General features: G+C 46.0%; 2 protein-coding genes across 4 annotated transcripts; one reads left to right on the top strand and one right to left on the bottom strand.

Annotated features, from left to right (window-relative positions):
- Nucleotides 1–137: 137 nt before the first annotated feature.
- Nucleotides 138–15,997, top strand: C3H8orf76 (chromosome 3 C8orf76 homolog). 3 transcript variants are annotated; one of them, XM_090137964.1, is made up of 6 exons: nucleotides 138–4,654; nucleotides 4,783–4,878; nucleotides 7,727–7,870; nucleotides 8,641–9,152; nucleotides 10,946–11,078; nucleotides 13,621–15,997. In XM_090137964.1, the coding sequence occupies exons 1-6, from the start codon at nucleotides 4,541–4,543 to the stop codon at nucleotides 13,693–13,695; spliced, it is 1,074 nt and encodes a 357-aa protein (XP_089994090.1). In that variant the 5' UTR covers nucleotides 138–4,540; the 3' UTR covers nucleotides 13,696–15,997. The 3 variants fall into 3 exon arrangements, with proteins under 3 accessions (XP_089994090.1, XP_031447047.1, XP_031447048.1); XM_031591187.2 differs by lacking the exon at nucleotides 13,621–15,997 and adding an exon at nucleotides 12,172–13,600 and having other exon boundaries at nucleotides 139–4,654; XM_031591188.2 differs by lacking the exons at nucleotides 4,783–4,878; nucleotides 13,621–15,997 and adding an exon at nucleotides 12,172–13,601 and having other exon boundaries at nucleotides 139–4,654.
- SACK1A (scaffolding CK1 anchoring protein A) lies at nucleotides 15,997–27,091 on the bottom strand. Its single transcript, XM_031591184.2, has 5 exons — nucleotides 26,994–27,091; nucleotides 25,247–25,855; nucleotides 21,779–21,946; nucleotides 20,429–20,553; nucleotides 15,997–16,694 (listed from the first exon to the last, which is right to left on the bottom strand). The coding sequence occupies exons 2-5, from the start codon at nucleotides 25,817–25,819 to the stop codon at nucleotides 16,148–16,150; spliced, it is 1,413 nt and encodes a 470-aa protein (XP_031447044.2). The 5' UTR covers nucleotides 25,820–25,855; nucleotides 26,994–27,091; the 3' UTR covers nucleotides 15,997–16,147.

Raw genomic sequence — 27,091 nt, 5'->3', positions numbered from 1 at the left:
GAAAAGGACACATCAAGACAATGTCAGCAAATAAAGAGCTTCTCTTCATGAACGTGTTTAGAGAAGAGCCAATGTTATGACTGTCAAAAAAGAAAACTGATCTTTCCCCCAAGGTATGAATATTTCACAATGTCTGGAAGAACCCACTTGATGACTCAGGAACCGCCCATCCTTTGAGGAACGCTGCCTGTGGGCCTGACTGCTCTCTTCACTGCAGGCAGCACGCTTGCTTTGAGGAGAGAATGAGTCTCTTGCTTCTTTCCAAGGGCAGCTCCTTTCCAGTATGCTTTATTGAAACTATAAACGATGTCAGAGCTGCGTTATTCCGTAGCCGACGTATGTGGGTAGTGCCTACCAAAACAGGGCCCTCATTACCAGCCGGGATTTCTCGTTTCCACTGTGTGTGCTTGTTGGTCTCTTGAAACCTCTGTGGTGTCTGTTCTCCTCTTGGAACAAGAGTGTCCAGGCTGTAGCAAAGACCCATAGAGCCTATCACAGTACAAACAATAACATCAGGAATTAAATAAGCACCAGCGGGGGGAATTCTTTTGAATTAATTTTGCCTGAGAGTTGACGGGGCTAAAGAAAGGTTGTCAGGATTCAAACAAGCTCTGTCTGCCACGCTGTGTTTTCTTTTCCTGACTGAAAGGCTCAGGCCCTATGGGAGTAGAATGAATTCCTGCCTGTCCTTTGAGATGCCTTTACTGTCCAAGCTTCCTCTGGGCTCAGCCTGATGGCAATGTGAAACACAGGCTTGCCTCCTTGGTTCCATTGGTCTGATTTTCATATGTGGAGCTGGTGCTTTAGCCTAGCAGTGCAGCATGACCTCAGCTGTCTTTAGGAAGATTCATCTCTGGCTTCTTTCTACCCATGAAGCTGCCTACACACAGCAGCTGCAGCAGTGCGGGCTCCCATAGGGCTCGTGTATCTCTGAGTCCCCTCAAAGCTGCTTCTTCCAGGGCTGTTGTTTTCTGCTGCATGAAGCGAAGGCTAACAGCACCATGGCAAATCATGCCTCACAAGCTCAGGCAAACAGCTTTACTTAAGTAAAGTGGGAATTTGTATTCTGGCAGCTATACTGATGACTTGGGGCTTGCAGGAGAAATTGAGCAAATCTCCAGTGCTGACAAGGCAGAGGAATTTCTTACAGTTGCACTTTTTTATATCTGTAACTAATACGCAAGGAGCCTTGTAAATGTCTGAGGGGAGGTGGGGGAAGGGGAAAGCCAGGGAAGGAAGAAAGAAGAAAAGCAGTGTTATGCTGTGACTTATGACTCAAACCATGCAGTCAGCTGCTAGGCCCCCTGCGTGGTGCTCAGGAATTGCTTCTCTCCTATCATTGATTCACCAGACAAAGGCATTCTCTGCATTGCAACACAGAGCCTTTGCAGACCATGTTGGTATCCTCACAGGCAATGATGGCTGAAACCCTGAACCCTGGAGGACTCCTCAATCCAAGCTGGCAGCCAATGGGCTGCTCTTGGATTTGACCCTGGGAGTGCCTTGCAGTTTGTGTTCTACTTTGTGCTGGGGCCACATTTCACTTTGATTACTCACGATTCTTTTTCTGTTTTTCTTCTTTTCAATTTGTTCTTAGTCGTCTTGCTGGATTTTAGTGCTGTACTCAGACTGGTGTGCTGCAGCATGACTGGCAGTCCTGGAGGACTGGGAAAGGAGCGCGTGTGTCCGGTTAATGCGAGGAGAAGCGCAGATGCTGTAACTGTTCAGACACCAGAGCTGATGACTGCAGATCCATTTCTGTGTGCTCTGCCTGTCCTGCAGGAGCTCAGCACACCAGTCCACGTGCAGAGAGAAGCTGGATGGCTTTTATGTGCACATACAAGAAGCCCCAGCTGTACTTGCCTACCCTGACACTTATAACAAAACAATCAAAAGCATCATGTGGAGCAAACTCCTGTTTTTCTCAAGACTCACTTGTTAAGCAGTTTCCTATGTTCAAGAGCTCTTCTTTGCCAAATGGTCAGTTTAAAAGCAGAGGAAACCTCAGTTTGATCAATTTGATCAAATCTACCTTCCAAAGTGTAGTTTCTATCCAGGGATTTATGCCAGCTGATCATAGACTCGTGGAATCATTAAGGTTGAAAAGACCATTAAGATCATCTAGTACAACTGGTTGGCCCATCACCAATGTGCCCACTAAACCATGTCCCTAATATTCTGATCCTACATCCAGGCATAGCTATGCTCATATGTAAGATATTTTGAGCATGTATGCACCACCACCACCACCCAACATCTCTACTAGAAGGAACCCTTTCAAATGATCCAAACAAGAAGTATGGCCATAAAGGATGTTCTGGTAGGCACAGGTCCATCAGTCCATTTTTCAGGTTAAGGAGATACAAGGATAACTTTTCATCTCAGCTTCTCTGAACCTGTATGGTGGTCAGATGGGAGGCAGCGGTTCTTCCTGGAGGAAAGGACTGCTGAGGCAGGGAGAGGAAATAGTACTGCAGTATGCTTAAAACACAAAGCACCTTGTGTCTGGCAATGCCATGAGACAGGACAGACAGCTGGAATGGCAAGGTGCTGTTAATCTGCAAGGGTGTCTGAGCCTTTAAGTCTTGCAGAAGCTTTGTGTGTACCCTTTTCCCATAGCACAGCAACGCAGTCTTGGAAGATTTGGAAAATCCTGTCTTCTGAAAGCTTGACATTTCACAAGTTTCCCATTTTGCTTTGGGGAAGAAATGAAATCAAATGGAGAAGTTACTGAAATACACTCCCATGCACACTGGCATGCACAATGGACCAAGATGCTAAAAGAATAACTTCTCAAATGTTCAAATAATTTATCTAAGCATGGGAAACTTAGGTTTAAGTGTTTGTTACAGCATCTTATGAAATTTCCATTCAGTTGTCTGGTGACCAAAATCTTCAACAGGACTATGGATAATGCAATGGTCCTGTTCCAAAGGGGAGTACAAGCTTCACTCTCTTATCACCTTCCTCCCAAAAAACACTTAACAAATGCCAGGAACCAGGTGCCATGAGCTGTCCTAAAACCTGGGATCCTTTTGCTCTCATTTTGGTCAGAAAGAATGAAAAGGAAGTTGGTTGGAGAATGACTGGAGAGTTGCAGGCATTGTGATGAATGGTTCTATGTCCAGGTGGAGGCCAGTGATAAGTGGTGCTTCCCAGGGGTCTGTCTTGGTACCAGTACTCTTTAATATCTTTATCAAAGATAGATGATGGGATCAAGTCCACCCTCAGCAAATTTGCAGACGACACCAAGCTGAGTGGTAAAGTTGATACAACAGAAGGAAGTGTTGCCATCCAGTGTAACCTGGACAGGCTTGAAAAGTGGGCACATGTGAACATAATGAGGTTCAATGGGGCTAAGTGCAAGGTTGCACTTGGCTCAGGGCAATCCCAGATACGTACACAGTCTGGGAGTTGAACTCACTGAGAGCAGCCCTGCTGAGAAAGATTTGGAGGTTCTGGTGGATGGAAAGCTGGATGTGAGCCAGCAGTGTACACCTGCAGTGGACAGTTGAAAGCATCCTTGGCTGCAAAAACAGAGGGGTGGAAGCAGGGAGAAGGAAGTGATTGTCTCTTATTCAGCCTCATGAGTACTGGAGTACTGCATCCAGGCCTGGGGCCCCCAGCACAGGAAAGATGTGGAGCTGTTGGAATACAGGATCATCAGTGAACTGGAGCAGTTCTACAGTGGCAGGCTGAGGGAGCTAGGCTTGTCAAGTCTGGAGAAGGCTCCAGAGAGACCTTTTTGTGGCTTCCCAATATTTAAAGGGAGCTTATAATGAGGAGGGAAGTTGGCTTTATATATGGGTCCACAGTGACAGAACGAAGGAAGAATGGCTTTAAACGAAGAGAGATTTGGATTAGGGGGAAGATTTTCACTGAGAGGGCGGTGAGGCGCTGGCACGGCTGTGCAGAGCTGTGGTGCCCCGTCCCTGGAGGCTCTCAGGGCCAGGTTGGATGGGCCCCGGGCACTTGATCTGCTGGGGGGCAGCCCTGCCATTGTGGGGGGCTGGGACTGGGTGATCTTCGCAGTCCCAACCCACGCCATTTTGTGACTCTGTGATGGTAGACCCCCGACGCAACTGCTTTTGGTTTCCAAACAGCACTGCTGAGTGACGGCACTCCTACAAGGCCTATTCCAGCACGACCACCTCTGATCGTCCTCACGTCGACTGGGGCTCCCCGTGCCTCCTGCGGGTCGGCGACACCCCGTTACACACGGGACACACCGCAACGCTGAGGAGCCGGCACAGAAGAGGCACAGCCTGAGCTCCGCGCCGATACCCCGGAACCGCGGCGCCTGCGGGGCGGCGCTACCGAGGGCAAAGCAGCGCGTCTGCCGCCCACCCCCCACGCCTCAGCACGTCGCACCTCCTTCCCAAGATGGCCGCCGCTGCCACTCTAGCCCACCGCACCCCCAACTCGCTGACCCCGCGGCCGCGCCGCCCGCCGCCTTCGAGCTGCTCCCTCACGGCGGCTCCCGGGCCGGCAGGGGGCGCGCTGCCGGCTCGCGGCCGGCGGAGAGCCGCTCTAGGAGGGGATGGAGCTGCCGCTGGGCTGGGAGTTCGAGGAGGCCGTGTTCTCCCAGAGCAGGGAGCGGGGCGCGGGCGGCGGAGCCGGGCCGCCCTACAGCGCCAAGCGCTGCGAGCCCCGGGTGAGGAGCCGGGGCGGAGCGGGAGGCCGGGGCTGCGGGGCTGGGGCCGAGAGAGCTCCCGGGAGCGACTCGGCGTGCGGCGGCTGTGGGGTTCCATACGTTCTGTATGGGTTTGTTTGTGCCTGCAGTGGTTCTGCGGCGAGACGAGCGGCGAGGAGGACGCCGAAGTGCTGACGGCCCATAAGTTCCGGGCTGACCTGGCCTACAGGGAACGGGAGTTTGAGGTATTCTCGTCGCTCCCGTGCGCCAGGGCTTTGGTCAGCAGCGGTGGCTGGAGTGTAACTTCAGGGCCTGTTGTCCTCGTGCGTTTAGTGAATGTATCTGTGTCTGAATATCCCGAGCTGGGAGGGACCCAGCGAGCATCGAGTCAACTGCTGGCTCCATCCCAGCACTCCCCAAACTCTACGTCTGAGAGCTCCCTGGACTCCAGCAGCTCGGGGCTGTGCCCACTGCCCTGTGCAGTCTGTTCCATGCCCACCGCCCTCTGGTGCAGACCCTGTCCCTGACCCCCACCCGCCCCTCCCCTGACGCAGCTCCATGCCGTTCCCTCGGGCCCTGTCGCTGTCACACAGAGCAGAGCTCAGCGCTGCCCTCCGCTCCCTGTGAGGAGCTGCAGCCGCCATCGGGCCTCCCCTCAGCTCCTCTGCTCTGCGCTGAGCACACACAGGTACCTCAGCCCCTACCTCACATGCCTTGTCCTCCAGACCCTTCACCGTCTTCATAGCGCTCCTTGGATGCTCCATGCCCTGGAGATGCTAGGTCCTGTGGTATAGAAGTCCAACTTGATGGCATTTTGCATCAAAACCACCTCATCCACCTGACTGAAAGCGTGATCTGGGCAGGAACCACCAAGCTAGTTAAGATGTGTCCAAACTGTAACAGTTAACTTCATTTTGGCAAGCTTTCCCAGCTGGATGTCATCTCCTTCCCCATTGTCATTGTGAAGCTGATAGAAACTGTGCAGCTCAGCAGAAACGGTGTTTTTCACTTGGAGGCAAATGATATCAAAGCTGTACATCAGAGTGGTTCAGCAGTGCTCACAGTTGCTGTTGGCAATCACTGAAATCCTGGTCAGCCATAGTTCAGTGTGCAGATTTATCCACTCATGGGGATAGTGTGGTGTTCTACAAAGGCTGTCAACATCACATTCGCCTTTCTCAGAGCTCCCCCTGGCTGTCAGGTTACAGCTGGCCGCAGTTGTCAGTCTCCTGAGACCTAGCTTGTGTGTCATTAGCTGACCTCTCCCTCTCTTGTCTCTGGGTGACTAGTTATGCTTTTGAGTTGCTTCCATGTTCCCTATTTTGGTTTCTGCCTGCTGCACTCCTAGACCCTCTTCTCGCACTGCTTCCTTAACTTCGTTACTAATCACTGATGATCTCCTGCCTCTACCTTCCTGGTTCCAGTACCCTGTCTTTTGTTCTCCCAGATTTGTTTTCTGGTGAAAATCAGCTTCTTCTGTCCATGTTTCTGCTCTTTTAGCTTCTTGTTCCAGGCTATGGTTTGTATTGCACGCTCCCTGATTTCAAAGCCACCAGGACAGCATCTGCACTCTTCTTGCCCTACCCATTGGATTAGTGGATCTGGTTTCTATTCTGCTTTTTAACATTATTCTTGTGTTGTTGTCACCTTGTCTGTTCCTGACAGACATTTTCCAGTCTCAAATGAAGGATGCCCTGAAGGAATTCACAGAAGTGTGCAGAGAGAGAAATGCCTGAGGCTCCATCAGGCACCCTGCTCTGGATGTTGACCCTCCTGAAGGGAGGTTTGTTCCCTGCCATGTGCTCTGATTCCCTTCCCTGAGAAACTGACACAGAGAACAGAGCGTCCATTGCTTCTGTCACGCTGATTCATGTTGGCAGGTCTAGTGTCAAGTGTTCTTGGGTCTCTGTGGCAGAGCCAGAACCAGGGAGGAGAGTGATAGATTTGAGAATGCTGGCCTTAGATCGGCACCTGGAAATAAGGAAATGGGAATCTCTTCACTCACTGTGAAAAGTTTTGATGCCAGCCTAAGCTACTGGACGGGAAGTGCCAAGGAGAGCAGTGGTCTAAGCCATGCTCATTTTTAGGACAGAGCTGACTGCAGAATCTACTTGGAATTTATAATGCTGAGTCTGCCAGGGTCATACTCCTAAAGTGCATAGCAGAGTAAGCAGAGGTGTCCTGAAGCCCTCCTCTGGTCTGTCTGGACAGAGAGGAACTCTCACTTTGCTCAGAGAAGAATGTGAGCTTCGCAGGGGAAGACACATACTTTGGCCATTATGCCAGGAGCTACTTAGGATATATTGCCTAGAACTGATCAAGTTTGCAAGGAATACCTGAATTTTCATTTTGAGAGAGCTCTGCTCTTTGGTCTTTTGGTCTGAGCTCTCACACAGTGGGGAAGGAATGAAGATTCCAGTCTTAGCATCACTGAATACTTAATGTAATGTATTTAAATGTTAATTGGAGTCTTGGTGAGTGCCCTGAGCATTAAGATACAGCATATTGCTCATTCTTGTCTTTTTCCTGGGCCCAATTAATATTTAATCATTTCATGCAAATTCCAATGACCTTGTGAGGAATTTATGTCAGGAATGATGGAGACTCACTTTCCCTGTGGTCTGCTCCGGCTGGTTGCTTATTCTGATGGGTTGAGGGAAGACTTCCTTGTTCTCACCTCCTGTTTCTGTCACCGAGGAGTGCACAGGTTTGAAGTGGGGCCTCCCAAATTCAGGATTAGTGCTCTGATCCTTGAGTTAGTTGGGATAAAGGTGCTTTATTTCATGTTTGGCCCAGGCCTGTGGGTGAGCTCATACAGTCCCTTCTGCATCAGACGTGGTGTGGGGGAGAGATGGACAGATGCCCTGGGAATCCTTACAGGGCTGAAGCATTAATTAGGATTGGGGCTGCTCATTGCTGTCCAGGCTGGGGCAGCTTGGAGCTCAGCTCTTGGCCTGGCCTGCAGTACTGGGGCCTTTGTGTGCTGCTGGCAATAGGTGCTAGCTGAGTTGGGATAAAGAAAAATTGCTCGTTGTTTTTAAATGAAAATCTCTCACTGCTTTGCTTGTCTTTTCTTTTTATTGATGCTACTAGAAAGCTCTGTGTGAATACTCAAACTGCTTACAGCACTTGCCTCCCAGTAACATTGCCATGAGGCGGGACGTCCAGGAGGGCCAGGCTCGCTGTTTGTCTCAACTAGGAAGGCACAAGGAAGCTCTGGATATTGCAGAAAGAATGGTAAATCACGTCCTTTGAACATAAAAAATATTGTCAGTAGTTCTTTTATACAGACCATTTTCTGCAAAAATAATCTGTGTGTGTTTAATCCTTCAGGATGTTCAGTGCTCAGAGTATTTGGTAAACAGAGGGTAACTGTCACTGCAGATATAATCACTCTTTAGAAATCAGAACACCCTGTACCACAATGAGTTCCCTGTGCAGGGAGCTGGTAGTCCTGGAAGGGACTAAATATCATGCTCTGCCAGGCAGAATTAATGTAATGTAATAGGAATTATAAGAAAGGGGATAAATGAATGCTTAAATCTTTCCACTATAAAAGCGACGGTTCAACACTTCCTTTTATTTCCATGTACTTTTCTGCCAAACTGCCACCAAGAAGAGTAGCTAACCACAAATGGAGTTTTTCCCATAAAAGAAGATGTCCGGAGGCTCTGAAATCTGCAAATTTTATTGCTGCTGATCATTGTATATAAAAGGCGTTCATATTACAAAGAGGAGCAACTGTATAACATAAGCAGTAATGCATATAAGCAAACAACAGTGTTCACGGGCTTCTTTCAACTGAGATGAGGCCACTGAAGGGAACACTGTCTGCTTGATCTTGCATGATCTGTATCATGTTGTATCATTTAAAATTAAGAGAACAGTAGTGAAAGCTACCTTTAGAAATGTTTGTCTGTCATTACCCAGGGAGACGTTTTCTTAAGCTCTGAAGGACGGTTCTGTTCTTCTGCTCCTGTTATAATCCTTTTTTCTTTTGTTTTCAGAGAAACGGTGCCACAAACACGGATCACTTAACGACTGTTCTCAACCTGCAGTTTGCCATTTATCGGGATTTGGAAAACGTAGAAAAAAAGATCGTGTGTCTGCAGCAGCTGATCTGCTTACATCCCTTCAACCCTTGGTACTGGAAGTCGCTTGCTGAAGCTTATATGGACCTTTTGCAGAGCTTGCCTCCATTATGCATTCCAGAAACAAACCTACATTGGTCCAAACAGGTTATTGACAGTAGTTTCAGAATATCAGCTGGAGGAGAAATTAATCTCCAGCCTCACAGATCGGACTGCCAGAGGGAAGGCCCTCAGTCCTGCCCAGCTGCAGAAACAAAGAGCGAGAGCGCAGTGACCTGCAGCAGCAGCCGGGCTGTAACAGAAATGCTCTGCACTTCAGACAACGCTGGAAGGGAGGCTGAAGGGAAACAGGCAGCCTGTGAGTCCTGGGAGACAGACATGGCAAAGGACGTTGGCGTAAAGGCATGTGCCTCATTTGTTAGAGCAAGGTAACAAAATACATTCTTAGAATGATGTGAGATTCTTCCAGTCCAGAACAATTTTAAGCATGTTATTCCCCAGCCTTAACATTCTCAGTTTACACCTCTGATTTAAAGATTTGTTCCAGCATTGGTAACACCAACCTAGAAAGAAAAGAATCCTCTCATAATTGAAATGTAAAAAGTGAAACTCGCCCGCATGGTAGCTATGAACAACTGACATTTGGGTGGAAAGACAAAGCCAGTGTCACATGTTGTTGAGAAGTAAAGCATTTTTAAAATGATCCCATTATACAATTCCTTTCAAGTAATTCTATACAAAAGGGTTTGTTCTCCTCCAAATGCTCCTGCTAGAGCATGGCTGTTCCTGCTTTGGTATTAAAGATGCAGCAGCTGAAGTCCCCCAAAGGGAAATGAGGCCATCTTCCTTCTGCAATTGCCACCTGGCTTGTTTGCCTGAAGCCTCATGCTTGAGCAAAAATGTATTATTTTAATAATACACCAATTTGCATAATGGATGAGGTTGAAAAATGAACTCTGTGACAGCTGATTGACAGGGCTGCATTAAAGTGCTCTTTGCCTTTATTCTCTCTCTTCCTTAAATTCTTGCACACAACAAAAATCTCCTAATATAATAGTTCAAAGAGATAATTAGGAAATGTTTCTTGTTAAAAAAGTCTTGTTTTTTTTCCCCTTGCCTCTCAGTAATATATCAGTCACTGAATGTGATTAGTGCAGTTTTATGAACTTCTGAACATGTTTACAGAGAGCACCTTATAACTGCCCTCTGCGGGCAACATTTGGGAAACATAAAGACAGTTTTTATCTGTACTTTGAAAGCAAGTGACTTTATTTGCTGCCTGGGAGAAGTTAACAGATTGAGTACTGATATCTAATAAGCTACATTCATATTAAAATAATCTGTGCTTCTCATCTCAGTGATGAACCAGACGTATTGAAACAATGAAGGCAGTTCTGGGATTTCCTTGCTTGACTGCACGGTGCTATTGTGTTGTGCTTTGTATCTGGGCTGGATGTGGCTCTGGGCAGCTCTGGTTTAGTGGTTGGCGATCCTGCACATAGCAGGGGGATTGAAACCAGATGATCATTGTGATCCTTCTCAACCCAGGCCATTCTATGATTCTGCACTGGCATATGCACTTCTCTAGGGTGAACTTCCCATTGCAGAGTTACATGTTAGCTTGTCTGGTGCTTTCAGCTCTGCTGGCTTTATGTGAGATGTGGGTGCTGCATGGGTAAATTGCACCTGGAAAAGGGATGTTAGTATTGCTATATTCAGTGAATGAGGGTCTGTTTCAGAGCATTGTAAATAATGACTCCTCGATTTGTGGGCCTCTACCTTCAAGTTAAGAGCAGTGAAAGGTTTTAGGAAATATTCCCACACTAACCTGTGTGAGGATGATGTTTGGTGTTTGTTCAAACAAAACCAAATTTCTCTCTTCTCAGGTTGCAAAGATGGTCACTGCTGCATGCAGCAATGGCTTAATAAGGATGAGGGATACTTGATACAGCACTGCTAATGCTCAATGCCTCAACTGTGTGTGGGGAAAAATGGTTGTGTAGAGGCACCAGAGATACTTGGCATTTCCTTATTCTGAAGTTCTCTGCATTTCTTCAGTCCTTGTGTGCACACAGCATGACCTTAATAGATCAATACAGATGTATTCAGTTTTCTCAGCTCACAAAAGTCAAGAAGAGCTGTTTTAAAGTATTATCTTGTAGTTGGTTTTATTTATTCTTGTGCCAGATGTACCCTTTCTAACTGCTTATTTTCATTCCAGGCTTTTACTTCAGCTTACTCAACTGCAACAGTCATCCTTTGCTCTCGAGAATAACATAAAATGTCAGAAAGAAATTGATGACAAAGTGGCACAGTTTGGTTTAAATGAAAACTCCTTGCTGCAGGTGACCAAGGTAAGGGGGTGTTCTCTGCGTATGTGTTCACACCACGTAGGCAGCTCCACACCAGGTCTTGGTGGGTACGTGGGCCAGCTCATGCTTGCAGGTGCCTGACTCTCCCCTAAGCTAATTAACTGTGCCAGGAAGCAAGGTACATTAGCCAGGGCGATGTCCTGGTACTGTATTATCTGGGACTGACTGTGATAGCTGTATAGTGCTGGCTTATGTCATGCAGGTGTATCTCTGCTCTGCTGAAATTCTCCTTACAGGAATGCTTATGGTTGTTAGGTTTCTCGCTGGACTCGTATTTGCAGATGCATCATTGCTGTGCATTTCCTGGGAAGCAAGTTTTATCTCTGCCACTTTAGATGCCGCAGAGTGAATCACATGTATGAAATGCAAATGGAGATGTCACTGAGGGCTACTGGATTATTCAAGTCTTCATTCTTTCAGCACATTTTCAGAAAAAGTTCCTCTTGCATTGTTTCTTTGTTCCATTTGATGTACTGGGTTCTAACTTAAAAGAACCACAGAGGAGGAGAATAATATTGTATGGCTTTATTCAGAGAGCTTAAACATTTCTAGCGTCTATGGAGTTCTATTTAAAAGAACAAAAGGAAGCCAAAAAATGTTTAACTTTGCTGTCAGCATTTTCAGGTTTCAGTTAATAAAAGCCAAGTCCTTGCCGAGTTGGCAAGCGAAGCTGTGGGCTTTCATCCATGAGAGGGCAGCAGCATGCAGACTATCCCAAGTTTCCAAAGAGCTGCAGACAAGGAGCTGCTTTCCCTGCTTCCCTTGGTCTGACACCCCCGCCTCAGTGAGAGATCGCTGCTGGTGCTCTTGGGGGCAGGTGCTGAACGCAGAGCTGGCGCTGGGGCTTGTGCCGCTGTTCAGAGGGCAAAACTCCCCACGTACAGTTGTACCAGAAGTTGGGAGGAGCTGTGCAGCTGAAGTTTGGGCTCTCAGTTCTCCATATTTATGACAGAACGCAGCAGGCAGACAACTTGGTTGTGATTTGGAAGCACTTCCTAGATGGCGGATGGTTCTTGTGTTCTGTTATTAATGTCACATTACTTGTTTTCTGTCTTTGTTCTTACTGTGGTTGTAGGTGATGGGAGCAGATCTTATACCAGAAAAACTAAAAGAGGAATTTCAGGGTGAGGTAAAATGCATAGGCTCTTCAGCACTGTCATCATTGGTAATCGCATCGGCCTCAGAATTTGAAATCAAATGGTTTGATATTCTCCGAGATGACTTATGCCACTTGGACAGGCAGTTCTCTTCAGATATACACATCCCACCTCTGGCAACGTAGGGCTGCTATATTTATTGTCCTGGCTTCAGAGGATTATGGAATGATGCATGCAAAAAGTTCATGTTGTATTTTTTTACATTTTCTTATAGAATGTATTTTAAGAAAGTAAATCTCTGCATTTGAAGTCTTGCTGTCTGATAGTTGTTTTTTTTGTTGTTCACAGATTCGTTTGTATTCAAAATAATGAGAGATCCAGTATAAAATGGAGTTTTCCAGGGTAGCTGTCCATCATAAACTTCACGGTGTTCTTGAAGCACCAGTGATTTTTTGGGGCCTATGATGCAGCTCTTCCTTCCTGATGTCCAGTTAGAAAATGTCTTGGTTTTGAATTCTATGTTGTTGAACTTGGAACCACAAAATTAGCCATTTTCTTAATTAAAAGTGGTAATATTTCTAGATTAATTAACATCATGGTGATTTTCTTTTCAGAGCTGGATGGCTGGATCTTAAATACATTTATGCTGTGAAGTTGTCAATAGGAATAACTTCATGTTTTTGGGAAAATATCTAAATAGTGAATGTTTAACTTAGGAGTAGAAGGAGATTTCCTCTAGGCTGAATGTTTTTGCAGACACAGAACTCGCTACAGCCCGGTCCTCAGTGTGCTTACACATGGAAAGCCAAAGCAGCCAGGGTTGTTTATATGTAGTGAAGAGTGTTCAGTCAGAGCATATCCTTTGTAAAACCTTGCAAGGAAGGAAAAACCTCTGCTGTGAAAATCAGCAGCGTTGTTCCTACATTGTGCAGATCCTTACCTTTACAGCAGTAAAGCAAAAATGTTGCTTTTAACTACTGCAAAGAAAACAACATAATGTTGCTCTGAATGCGTTGCGTAGTTACTGCTCCAAGTCAGCAGTGTTTATTGCACTGGGCTATGGAACATTCCTTGGTCTCATTGTGCTGGCTATCTCTCACCTCGGCTACTTGCACTCCTCCTTTTCTGGCTCACTCCTCACTTTCAGCATGCCACCTCAACCCCAGCTTTCTGCTGCTGATCTCAGAGGGGCTTTACACTTCCACCTTGTGTCTGAATGCTTCAGCATCACTTCTGTGCTCCGCATAATTCTACATTTGCCTGCAACAGCTTTCTTCGTGTTTTGACTCTTACAGTATTAATTTTATTGGTATTAATACTTGCACTGGTACTCCCCACTGAGTTACATAACAAATTTAGCATTGCCAACTGCAAGAATCTGTTAACTGTTACCAGCTTTGTCATTTTGATGCTTTCTCATGATCCAGGCCCTGGGGCAGGACCCTCTAATCCCAGTTCTGATGCTCCTGGAAGGATCAGTTTGTGCAAGCACAGGCTCGTGAAATGTTGTGCTGTTGAGCATTTGAATCCTGCTCCCTGCTTCTGAGGTGAAGGAAGGTGTTACTGCTGGAACTAGCAAGGTTCACACCGCGCTCTCAGCATGCGGTAGCAGTGTTTGTACCAGCCCTTCCCTTGCAGCTGGCTGATGAGGGATGTCAGCATCCAGCTCCAACCTTCCCAACAGGTACTTTCTGCAGCTGCCTGTAAGCACACATTCCCTTCATCGCTGAGCAATCAAGCCTGTGGGAGCCTGCGAGCATTTCTGGCATAACTCCTTACTGAAATGGTAAACTCTTGATTGTTTTCCATCAAAAGTGAAATTCCGTTCATGTGACATTCGGGTTCAGCTGTCGTCTGAATTAACGCAAGCTGCATCCCTGATCCAGAGCTGAAATTGGTTCTTAACTCACAGCACTCCATCAGTGCAATTAGCATGCCCCTCACCTACTTCTCATTTGCTGTGCTTCTCTGGGACATCGTGTGGGCCCAGTGATGAGAAGGGCTCCTGTTTGGATTTCATGGGTCATGGCTGGAGAGAATGAAGGCTTCAGAATGAGAGAGCAGTGAGCCCACACCCCCCCTCCATGCCACCCACAGCTGAGCCGCAACAGGATCGAGGGACCGAACCAAATTCAGAAGAAAAATCACAGTTAGGCAGTGGGGACACACGTTTCATCCTGCTCCTGGCAGTTTCAGAACGAACAAAATGCAATTCCTTATCAGCTGTGCTCTGGCTTTATTGAAATGATTCAGGAAGCAAAGATAGTAAGGTGCACAAGTGAAGAGAAGATGAAGCAACAAAATGATTCTCAAAGACATTTTAATGAAAGTCTTCTCTTTTATTTACCCTGTTTCCTTGTCATATTTAGACACTTCAATAGAATTCTCATAGGAATGAAAACTTCCCTTCTTCCCAAGGAATCAAAAAATGTTGTTATGTACAGACATTTACAATGATATGCAAGGGTTTAGTGTTATTTTGGTCTCCAAAATCTGATTCCACAAGTAAAAATGTTCACATGCTCGTGCAGCATGCATTGTCTTTTACCCTTTACAATGTTCTGTAAACGCTACTGGTATATTTTTAAAGCTGTAGCTCTTCCAAGGGTGAGAAACTCCTCACTTAAAATTTAGCTGCTACGTGCAATGTTCATCATCCACAGAAAAAGAATGCAATTTAATTCCTTAACCTTACTGAACAAGGGACAAAACAGCGAGGTGCATCAGATGAGCAAATGTGTTTGGGTTGCTGGCTTTTGTTGGAGTCAGATGAAAGATAGAGGAAAGCAGATTAAAAAAACAATGAAGTGTCGATACATCAGAAAATTGTGTGTATCGAGTGACTTTGGGACATGGATGGACATCCCTTATATCCTTTATATTTCATGAATTATCTCACTATTTGTTGCTTTGTGCTTACAGAAGCTTCCTTCATTCTCATGGGTTATCTGACCAAACGTTTCTCAGGTTTGCAGGCATTTTGGTTCAAGCTGCTGAACCCCTGTTACGCCCTTTTTTTCAAGGCACTCCTTTACATCACCTTTATCTTCAACTCAGTGTTCTGTCAAACAACCACTAAGAGCATTTCCAAGATCCATGTACTTTTACATGAACTGGAACTCAGTACTGGAAAGATGTGTTGCTAGCAGGACTTTGCTTCCTTCCTTGGCTTCATTTTCCAGTCTGAATCTACACAGCTGCTCTGCAGTGAGGAAAATTGCTCTGAGCTGGTGGGACTGGAGGTTTTGAACAAAGCGTGCTGGAATGCACCCATGTTGCTAATGAGTGAAACCGAGCGTACGGCGACTGCAGGATGTCCTCTGTGCCCTGAGCTGTTGGTCTCCGTCCAGTTCACAGTCTGCAGGCCTGTTCAGACAAACCCTGCAAACAGGCATCCTTGTTGCACACCTCAAGCAGACTGCATCATGGGCAGCACGAAGGTGGGAACTGTGCTTCCCTATCAGCCCCAAAGGAATCCTTCTACATCGAGACTGAGCTGTGATGATGGAGTGAAGGTAGACTACTAGCAGCATGTCAGTCTGGCACGTAAATAGCAGCCTTCGCCCTCCTGAATTAGCTCCTTACGCAACTGCTTCAAGTGCAGAGTAAGAAACTGACTTAGCCTGCTTTCAGGTGCCTGGCCACACGAAAACCACCTCAATCTATTGATACACAAAAATGGTACCACAGGCAGGTGCTTGGCAGCAGCAATGTTGCACTGTGAGCAGCATTGTTAGGTTTGTTCTTACTGGGATTGTAATGCAGCCAGCGTTTACATGATAGCAGGTGGCTTTTTAATTAGGGAAACGAAGCATCCATAAGCACCAAAACAAAACAAGAGACCTGAAATCATCCTTATTTTGTATTATGCAGAATTTCTGTATTCGTCAGTGTACAAGCAATTGCTAAACATGTCCTCACTAGGTTTACTTGCAACTCAAACCAAGGTGACGGTTATGCAAACAGGTTACCTTTATGGAGGCATCTCCAGGGTGAGTTTAAGCCTGTCCTGTTTGGTTCCTCTTGTCTAACTCTTACAGGTCGGTAAATGTTCATGTTGTTATAAAGAGCTGTGGAGCTATCGGCCACGTAGTGCGGCTGGTAGAAGTTAGCCTGGATGGTCTGCTGTGCTGGGGGGGGTGTGAATGAGACAAAGCTGTGGAAGGAATTAACTCGATGCAGAGGTGACTGGGGGGTGAAATTGCTGCTGAATATGAGAGTTCTTGGGGTTTGCTTGGTCTGATGGTTGCTTCCGGTTGAGAGGCTGCTCAAGGGGTCTGAAAGAGTGTTAGCACTTCCCTCGTTGCTGTCAGGGAGGCTGCGTGGCAGGGCCCAGCTCTGGCTGAAGAGGAAGGGCATGGTGCGTGGTGGAGACTTCGGTCCCCTCACTGGCTTGGACAGTGCATAGAGGTGGCGGAACTCCTCGTCAAACAGCTCCACAACTTGACCAGTGAACTTGGAGAGAAGGTTGCGGTGAACCTGGCCACATAACCATGTGAAGCTGGAAGGAGAGACATGGTAAGGGTTAGCCATTGGGAATGGGAGGTTCCCCACTCAGCTGGTACTGAGGCTCATGGTCCAAACACAGGATGGAGGTGGTATCCTGGCTGAATTTCAGGTCAGTTCACATCAGTGCTCTCTCTTTGACTTTTGGGTCAAACCTTGTTATTGCAGCTGCCACTAAAACCTTCAAGAAACTGTAAAATTTTACAGCCTCCTAAAGGAAGTGGTGGAAACCAGGACCTGTATCCACATCAGCATGTCAGATGCTTCATGTTTGGGTGTCTGTTCCACAGTCTGGCTTTAGACCCCTATTTAGGAACCACTCTTCCTCACACAGTGCTTGAATTAAAGTCTTATCACATCTTGTCTGCAAAAACATAAATTCTATCTTCCCTGCAGAACAACATGCTCATTTGTAAATGTCACCCACTCAGAACTGACATGAGGAAAACTAATGAAAAACAACTGTCCTCTGTTTGCACTGTGCTGTGCCTTTGTCAGCATTGGTCAGGAGAAGCACACAGAAACCCAACCTTCCTATGGCATCCTGCCCCCCCCCGACACAAACCACCACACCTGCATTGACAAGTTGGACAAGTGCTCATTTCCTTCAGCATAAGTAGAATGACATGAAAAATATTTCTACGGCCTTTACAAAATTAGTAATAATAATAATAATAGTAATAATAAACCACCTACTTTGCTGTAAAGGATTAATGCTACAGCAGTTTTTATTCTGGGATCCGGAGACACACCTCAGAACAAACACTCCATGGCCTGTAAATGATTTTTCTTTTACACACTACCCTAATCCACTCGGCAAACATACATTTGTGCTCTTTTTCCAAACCACAAACTGACTTGATTGAGCTGTGCAGACTGCCTTGTGCCACAGCATCATCAATAAAACAAAATGTAATTACTCTCTGAGCTGAGCGGGGCTCGCGTTGTGCAGAGGCTGTAGAGCAGCGCTGGGTTTGAACCCAGGGTTACTCAGTGTCAAAAAAAAAAAAAAAAAGTCCCAGTTATTCCTATTTATTAGCTATGCTGGATTTGCAGAAGCATTACCAACAGCCAGATTTGGCTGTAGGTGTGTGCACTTCACATCCTGTTGTTGCAATGTTTTGACAAAACTCCTGTGAAACTCGGAAGGGCTGACAGCCTCAGCTGACACTTAGACACAGTTTGCATCTGCTGGTTTGGGGCATTCTTGAAGAGGGTTAGGTTTGGGACATACATTGTTTCTATACTGTTAATTCAGGAACAAGGAGGAGGAGTGAAGTAACCACAACTTGGGCAATTCGTAGAATCGTAGAATGGTTTGGGCTGGAAGGGACCTTTAAGATCATGTAGTTCCAACCCCCTGCTATAGGCAGGGACACCTCCCTCTAGACCAGGTTGCTCACAGCCCCATCCAGCCTGGGCTTGAACGCTTCCAGGGAGGGGGCATTTACAATCTCACTGGGCAACCTGTTCCAGTGTCTCACCAGCCTCACAGTAAAGAATTTCTTCCTAATATCTAGTCTACTCTCTTCTGGTTTAAACCCACTTCCCCTTGTCCTGTTGCTACCTGCCCTTATAAAAAGTCCCTCCCCAGCTTTCCTGTAGGCCTCCTTCAGGTACTAGAAGGCCACTTTAAGGTTCCCCCAGAGCCTTCTCTTCTCCAGGCTGAAGAGCCCCAGCTCTCTAAGTCGTGACATACAGACTATACATTTTATGCCTGAGCATGACAATACACAATCAGTTACTAAAATGTGGGTACTCTCATCCACTTTAGGCAAATCATTCTAAATACCTAAAGCCTTGAGACTTGAGGTAAGCAGCCCAGCAAGCCAGCTCCCTGCTGTTTGGTAACAACTGCTGCACTAGTGTGGCATTGCATTTATTCACAAAGAAGCACTCAGAATCTTTCCCTGTCCTCCATCAAACTGTTAAGAAGACTCCAAACAAGAAAAAAACCACACTAAGTGCACACGGTGAGACCTATGTGATGTTAGACAACTGCATGTGGATGTGTGCTGCTTCCAGCTTGGTGCTTTCTGCCTGAGGAAAGAGGACCAGCTTATTCAGGAGCTGCTTCTCGGTTCTTGGCAGAACCAAACATATTTTGTACCCACATATTTTGTTCCCAGACCCTTTGGCTGCAAGCAGCAAGCCCCAGTCCCTTGCAGAGCACTAGGTACCAAAAGGCTATTTTATTCCCTCAGCCTGCTGTCAAAAAGTCATGCAGACCACAGTACTTAGTGGAATAAACAGTTCTGTGAGTTTTCATAGACTCACAGACCAGAAGGATTCTATCCTTAGAGTTGGAAGAGAGCTCTGAAGACCATCAAATCTATCTCCCCTGCAATGAACAGGAACACTACAGCTAGATCAGGTTGCCCAGGGCCTTATCCAGCTCCACCCTAAAGGTCTCCAGGGATGGGGCATCAACCGCATCACTGGGCAGCCTGTTCCAGTGCCTCATCAGCCCCACTGTAAAAGATGTTTTCCTTATATCTAACCTAAATCTACCCTCCCTGAGCTTGAAGCCATTTCCCCTTCTTGTAAAGGTATTTGTTTTAAGGTATTTTGTGTTAGTTTTGAAATCTACTCAAATTTCCTTTCCAACAAATACATTGCAGAAGAGTCTGTTTTACTCTCGTTTAAGATCCTTATTGTTTACACCTGCAGAGGTTGGTGGGCAAGATTTGCTGATGATAAAACTTTCAGATGAATGAAGTGAGAGCCAGAAGCCTACAGCAATGCCATGCATTGATTGCCGTTTATAAGCTGTGTGAATCCACAAATTGAGCATGATGAAGTCAAATAGCATATGGATTTGTTTTTCACCTCTATCTCTGCTTGCTTGCTGCATAGGAAATAATGGATAATGTAGGATAACTTTGACAAGGCTCTTGAATTTAGAAGATAATGCAACAGCAGAAAAGACTGAAAGGAGTGACTCTGCACTGCAGAGGACTTGAAGGGTTTTTCTTTTTTCCTCTGTCTTTTTTTTTTATAGGATATAAAAGCCAAAAGGGACCTTCTTGGCTAGAGAAAAGCTGTCCTTCTCAGTCCCTCTTCTCCCACATATCTTCTTCTATTCTCCACAGAACTCTGTTTTTGCACTTCTAAACAGATTTGATGAGAAATTAAAACAAAACTGAAGAACAATTAAGCCACAGCATCCAATAAATCAAACAGATAGCCAACAACATGGTTTGTTCACTCCTTGTCTGGCAATTCATTTGGAAATTGAATGAAAGAATGGGTGCCTGCCTCTGGAGGCAGCTGAGCTCTTACAGCCTTCACTATCCCCACACATTCACATTTACCTTTGTTCTTACAGTTACATAATCTTCCTGCTGGCACAGTTTATTGAAGCAATTAAGTTCCAAATCACAAACCTGGATTAAGGAAAACAATCTCATCCTTTTAATTAAATAATCACATCTGTAATTTTTTCCCTTGTCTTTTTTGTATCTGAGTTTCTAGGATACACCTCAGTCATTTGTGATGCTTATCTATGTAGCCATAGGCAGGCTTAGGAACTTTATTTATTTGATGCAAACTCAGAGTCTCATGAAATTCCCTGACCTGAGGATTGTGGACCTTAATTAAAAGCCCAGTTGTTGAGATGCTACATCCTGTGCCTGACATCATCAAAACAACTTGCAAAAAAGGAAAAAGAAAAAAGAAAAAAAGAAAAAAAGAAAAAAAAAACCCAACAACTGCAGTGGTTTATCTCACCTGTAGGATCCAGAGAGAACGTATCTCCAGTCAGAGATAAGAAATTTTTCTTGTATTTGTCCTGAAAATTTCCTGCCTGATTTGGCACAGTATACCTCTCCAGTAACACTGCGGACTGAGATATTCTAGTAAAGAAAAAAGAATTATTTGAATAGAATGAATTACATGTTTATTTGTTCGTTTGTTTGTTTGAACTAAAATCCAGGAGGAAAAGGCCTCTTTTCCCTCTTGCCTTCAACACTTCACTTCCCCCATTCCTGTTACGTTTTCATCATGGACTCCATTGTTATATTTAAAGGCTTGGGCATGATGGAAGCCCAGCCAAGTTTTCAGGGCTAATTTTTCAATGGGCAAATAAATATACATGAAAATTTGCACAGAGGAGCTGCAACCTATGACAATACAGCTGCTCCCCATAGTCAAAAGAGTACTAGAGATGTGTCTGTAGTCAAGAACAGTCTCTCTGCTGACATCTCAGCTTTAGATTTGATCCCTCTTGTTTTACACTGATACATCAATGGCATAATACAGTAGGGCAAAACCTTTCCTCTTCTAATCAGTACAGGCAACTGAGTGGCTGGTGATGCCCAGACAAACCATCAATGTCCTATCAAAGGTAAGTATGTGTGAATGGAGCTGAAGGTGTGTTTGGCCCATGGTATCAATTTACAGAATCATTTCAATGGTTGAAAAGACCACTAAGAGCTCCTAGTCCAACCATCAGGTCACCCCCACCATGCCCACTAACCATGTCCCTCAGTGCCACATCTCCATGGTTCTTGAACGCCTGGTTCAGTGGTTAATTTTAAGGTCAATTTCCTCCAGTAGGGATGAAGTTGGACTAAGCTAGCAGACAGCTAAATTTGAGGCATTACCCTTAAAGCAAAGCCTTAACAACATAATTTTATTACATTCATGCAAATACCCATGGAATTCAACTAAAACACTGAGGCTGAGGATCAAGAGCAGCAGTCAAGTGAGCCAGGCAATGCCAGCAGAACTCGGCCCTCACAGCCCAACTGAGAGCACCCAGTTCAGTCTTTCTGGCCACCTAGGATTTTCATAAGCAGGATTATGTGTGCAGTTGGGGCTTCCCACTACCTATGGCTACCAGACCATCTCTCTTAGGGTCTAATGGACATCTAACAGACATCCAGTCTAATGGACATCTAATGGATCTAATAGCTTCCTCAAAAAATGCATGGAAAAGTGTAGGCATTTTTAGAGAAAAATTAGATTACAGTACCTCTGGAAATCTCCTCTGCTTTAATTATATGTTAGGGATGTTAGGAATGACCCTAGCTTAACTGTGCTTCTAACCCAAAGCCTGAAGAATCTCAGCCACAGTACCTTGAAGAGATCCTCAGCAATCTGCAGCTTGTCGCACATCTCCGAGAAGAGATTTATATTGCCATGGTCCAGCAGCAGGTAGACAAATACCATGCGCTTGTTGGCTGCCTCCAGGAGGTCACAAAGGATCTCAGTGTCTGTGAATACATCCATCACAATAGCCAGCACCTAGGGGAAAAAGCAGAAGCATTAGTTGATGTAAATCACAGCTGCCTGAAATGCAGTGGGTATTTTATAGAATCACAGAATCACAGAATGGCCTGGGTTGAAAAGGACCACAATGATCACCTGGTTTCAACCCCCCTGCTATGTGCAGGGTTGCCAACTACCAGACCAGGCTGCCCAGAGCCACATCCTTGAATGCCTCCAGGGAGGGGGCATCCACAACCTCCTTGGGCAACCTGTTCCAGTGCATTACCACCCTCTGTGTGAAAAAATTCCTCCTAATACCCATCCCAAACTAAACCCTGTCTCAGTTTAAGACCATTCCCTCTTGTCCTATCACATTCACCCTCATAAACAGCCATTCCCCCTCCTGTTTATATGCTCCCTTCAAATATTAGAAGACCACAGTGAGGTCTCCCCAGAGCCTTCTTCTTTTTTTTTTTACTCCAAGAAATGAAAAATTTGAAACATATGTGTGGATATTTATTCTGTTTCTACCATGCATCACTGAATGAATGAGACACATTGCTTCAGTGTTTTATTGTTCATATAAATCCAACATAACATGCAATGTACGCACTTCAGTTAAGTTCTTTTCATCACCAAACATAATGTGAACCAGGAAATTGTAGGTGAGATTTCAGCACTAGGAAAGATATTAAAACACTAATCAAAGAATAATAAGGATGTAGCTAAAATAAGAGACCACAGCTCTTGCCAAGTGTCTTTCGTAAGTCACATGCATTTAGCAAGTACTGAATGACGCTTTCCCTGTTACAACTTAGGTCTGGAGCAGTCCTGTTTTTAAATCTGCTCCCTGCAGTTGGTAGTGGGCTGACAGACTGCAACAGCTTCATGTTTATTTCTTTTTATATTCAAGTTTCACAATAATTTATGAGCTAATTGTTTCAGTTTAAACGTACATCCACATTTCCAAAGTCACAAACAGCAGGAGCATGTGTAAAAGCCTTGGAGCAGCATGGACTGCCCATTAAAGACCCTCCAGCTGCTTAAATTCACAGCCTCCAGGCGGCGTGTGGTTGAAGGAACCGTAAATGTGCTGTAAAACCAAGCTCATGCCACAGCCACTAGGCTCAGTGCTGAGGTCTCACCATCCTCCCTGCTGTTGTCCACAGAAAGATGTTTCTGCCAGGGCGGCTCAGTGCAGCTGTACCCACCTTACCTCCAGAAGGTAACAGCTGGAGAGGGAACCCCTCATAGTTGCCCTCACAGGGTTCAATATAATACAGTCAATGAAAACAATTTTTACATTATTTCTGCAGATCTGCCCCACTAATTTCTTTCAACTTTGACTCAATCTTGCAGAAAGCTTATTCCCCCATATATAAATCCCACAAGACCAATGAAGTCACATTATTTGGGTAGCAGTGAGGATCCCACAGCTTCATTCTGCTGCCAGAGCGCAGTGCTTCAGAAAGGACCCTGCCAGTGCCAGGTAATGGCCCAGTGCTGTCCAACACCTTATGTTCACACTTTGTTAGCACACTTTGGACTGCACTTGCCTTTATACACAGCACAGAACTGCTGCCTCACACTCAGCCTCACTGTAGCTCCAGACCACTCTCACATGCTGCTTCTTCACCGGTTGTTCTCAATTTATGTTACTGCACTTGGCTCTTCTCTCTTCCTGGCAATACTCCTCATTTCTTTTGCCTGAATTTCACTTTACAATTTGTGCCTCACAAGGATGTTAGGGTTATAGAGTCATACGATCATTAAGGTTGGAAAAGACGTCAAAGATAAACTAGTCCAACTGTTCATAATCCAACTGATTATAGCACTCTATTAGGATTATGGTACTCTCTGCTCTCCAGCCCTCCACAGTTTGATGTCATCCACAAATATATTCCTTATTCTATTTATGCTCTTAATGGATACCTTAAGTACTATCGTATCCAGCATGTCCCTTATCACACACTAACAATTCCCATCACTGAAAAAGTGTACTCAAGCAGCAGTTGCCAAATGTATACTGTCAGCAGCCCATTTGAACCATGGATGTATACTGCATTTCCCATTTTTTCCCCTTGAATTTTTCTCTTGTTGAGATAAGACATTTTCTTTGTTAGTACCTTCAGCATTACTAGTGCCAGCTCCAATGGCTCTGACTCTAGAGGGCTCCACAGCTGTTCTGGAGAACAGGACCCACAAACCTCCCTTTCCACCTGGGTTTGTATTGTCTCGCCTATCTCCAGCCAGCAGAAATTTGAGACTGAAGTTTTTGGAAAAGAATAATGTTCTGTTTACCTAAAAGCCATAGGTGTGTGATCACAATCCCTAAAAACACAGTTTTCAAGAAATAAGCAAAGAGCAGCCTGGGAAAGCAGCTGTGTTCCCAGTTTTTGGGCAGGGCCTCCAGCTCCTCACCTAAGGCTGAGGATGTGGCCAGTACTTTGCCATACAGAAAGAAATGCAGAAAAATAATTCCCTGCATCCAATGTGGCCCAGTGCTCTGATCCTTACAGCCCCCCCTTGGGGATTTCATTGCTGCTGCTGAAGGCTTAGGAGGTTCCACGTTTCCCTTCTAATACAGCAGTCACAAAGAGTTTGTTTCTGACCATTCATCTGTGAGGCTGCCAATGGAGCTTCAGGTTTACACAGACAAAATCTCTTAACAGTGATAAGGAGAGATCTGAAGTGCCAAAAATTTTCCCCTGAAAACTGAGCTGAGCTATCACAATACCACCAGAACACATCACCAAAGGTTTTTGCCCCCTTCAGCTGTTTGTCCTCAGATTTTCCACTTGTGCATACCTGACCTGTGACAGGCACTCCACGTCCCCATAACTTGTCTGTATTAGACTTTCCCTGCACCTCTCCCACACTCTGATTGAGGCTCTGAGGCTCTGTATGGAGCCTGTGTGACATTTTAGTGGCACTGATAAAGTACTGGGGATGGGATGCCTTCTGAATGGGTCCATTCCCTGGGGGATATCTCCTGGCATACACACGCCCCCTTTTCAAGGAGCTCTGTTCACCCACACCTCCCACCAATCTCTTACAACGACCACTGTTTATTCAGAGCTTGCTTCAGCTTAATTTTCATTCATGGCAGGACAGCGCCGTGCAGGGCTCCTGCAGGCCAGTCCTCCATCATGACCACAGCCAGGCGGACGCACTGAGGCAGTAACAGCGATGCACTCGTTCAATAGTGGGCTCTTTCTAGAGCAAAGCTACACAGTAATGCACGAGGCTGGCTCTAAACACACACCGCCTTTACCCAGTCTTTCTAAGGGCAGGAATACGAGTACATGCAGAGGAACACGAGCTTTCTCTCCATACCTGCGTGGTCTTGTTGATGTACCGGCGTATGATGTCTCTGATGTTGCTGTTCTTCTCTGTCTGGAAGTACACGGTGGCCGTGGACTTTTCCTTTAAGTAGGGCTTCTCCGCTGTAATCCATGTGTGCAGGAGAGCAGGCTCACTGCTGTCAGAAATGGTGGGGAAGTACGTCCCCGAAGGCAGGGAGCCGCCATCGTTCTGCCTTTGCGCGGCTGCCCCATCCGTGGGGGATTCTTGCGCATAATAGGACTCGCGGGCGTTCTCCTTGATGTACTGAGCTTCCACCGAGGAGAGGAAATCCACCTCTCCCTCTTTGCTTAAAGTCTGGAGATACGAGTCTGTCCCACCATCCAGGAAAGCGTCCGTGGCCAATCTGATGCTTTCATTGTGGCTGAAATCTGCTTTTGTCGACTTCAGGGACTGGTTCTTGATGTCCTCCAGCCGCTTTTTTATCTTGCCCATGTGTCTGGGGTGGCTCATGGCTCTGTGTCTCAGCAGCCGATCTGCAGAGTAGGCACCATGCATATGCGTGGTGCAGGCGACGCAATCGCCCGTCGTGTTGGGAGTCTGCATCCTGGCGGAAAATCACCTTGACTGAACGAATTAACTCTGAATAAAAATAAAGAGATCTTATTACCTCTGGCAAATTCACACTCCCTGATTCTGTCGGTACAATTATCTTCAAAAAATAACCCAAGCTTACTACTCAGGTGGTGGTGTACTCCAGCAACAATCTGTTTCCAGATGGGACACAAGCACAAAGCTGATTAGATTGCTTATCTGCGAGGCACCCACCTCACCCCAAGGGAATCCGAAGGACTCGCGTCCAATTACCAGGGCTGTTTGATTTGGCTGTATTTCCCTACTCGGAGCATCCTGTGAAATGCGAGCAAGGAAAGTATTCAAGCAAAAGCAGGTAGGCTCCCAAGTATCGTTGCACAATCTTCAAAACAGCTTGAGGCTTCTCTGTCCTCCCATAGCATTTGCTATGGAGCAAAAACTTTAACTGGGACAAAGACATCAGCTGCGTCCATAGCTTCAGAACAGCAGAAGGGGTTACGGACTCCCGTCTGTACCTACATGCTGTCAGGCAGGCTTAAAAATAAACCTGAAATTCGTCACTGTGCCCCGTTCGCAGTATGTTGCTATTACCATGGACGATTCACTCATTTATTTCTTTAAAGCTTTGTGACTATGCCGTCCTATTAAAAGAAAAACACCCCTTCCCAAACATCCTGAGCATTATGTGGAGGGAGGGCTGTGAGCTGGCCTCAAAGCATCAGAAATACAAACACTCATCATTTGATTGTGCACATTTAGCACTGTTTGTTTGGTTTCCTATTTTTTTTTTTTTTTAAAGGCTGCAGCTCTGGAGTCACGTTGTCACCGTGGCAGCCCGGCTGCTGTCATTAGCAGGACAGGGGTTCGCAGTGGGGTGAGAGGCAGCGCCTCTGGGAGCCAGGCGGACTGGTATGACTGCGCGGGGCGAGGCGGGGCAGGGTGTGCAGGCACCGTGCCCCAGGTGTTCCATAAATACTTGCGTGCATGCTTTTACGCAGAGGCACGTGTGACACACTTTTATCACACAGGTTGGGTTCGCCATCGCTCTGCTCCATGCTGCTTCAAGGTGCTGTGGCACTGGAGGGGGCCACAGGCAGAGCAGGGTGGAGCAGACACTGCCTGGCTTCATACAGGGGAAGGACTGCTCAGAGCACCTCTGAGCTGAAAAGAGTGCTGTCGCTCTTACCAGCACGCTCTGGAGCACAGGTGTCCTCAGGGCTTGTCAGAGGCCTGTTTTTCCAGGGTAGCTTCCCAGATTCTGTGTCTGTGTCCCCACAGTCTATT

This window comes from Phasianus colchicus, chromosome 3 (assembly GCF_987193195.1).
Source record: "Phasianus colchicus chromosome 3, bPhaCol1.hap1.1, whole genome shotgun sequence".
In the NCBI taxonomy this organism is placed as follows: domain Eukaryota; kingdom Metazoa; phylum Chordata; class Aves; order Galliformes; family Phasianidae; genus Phasianus; species Phasianus colchicus.
This window is presented reverse-complemented; position numbering and strand designations above follow the sequence as displayed.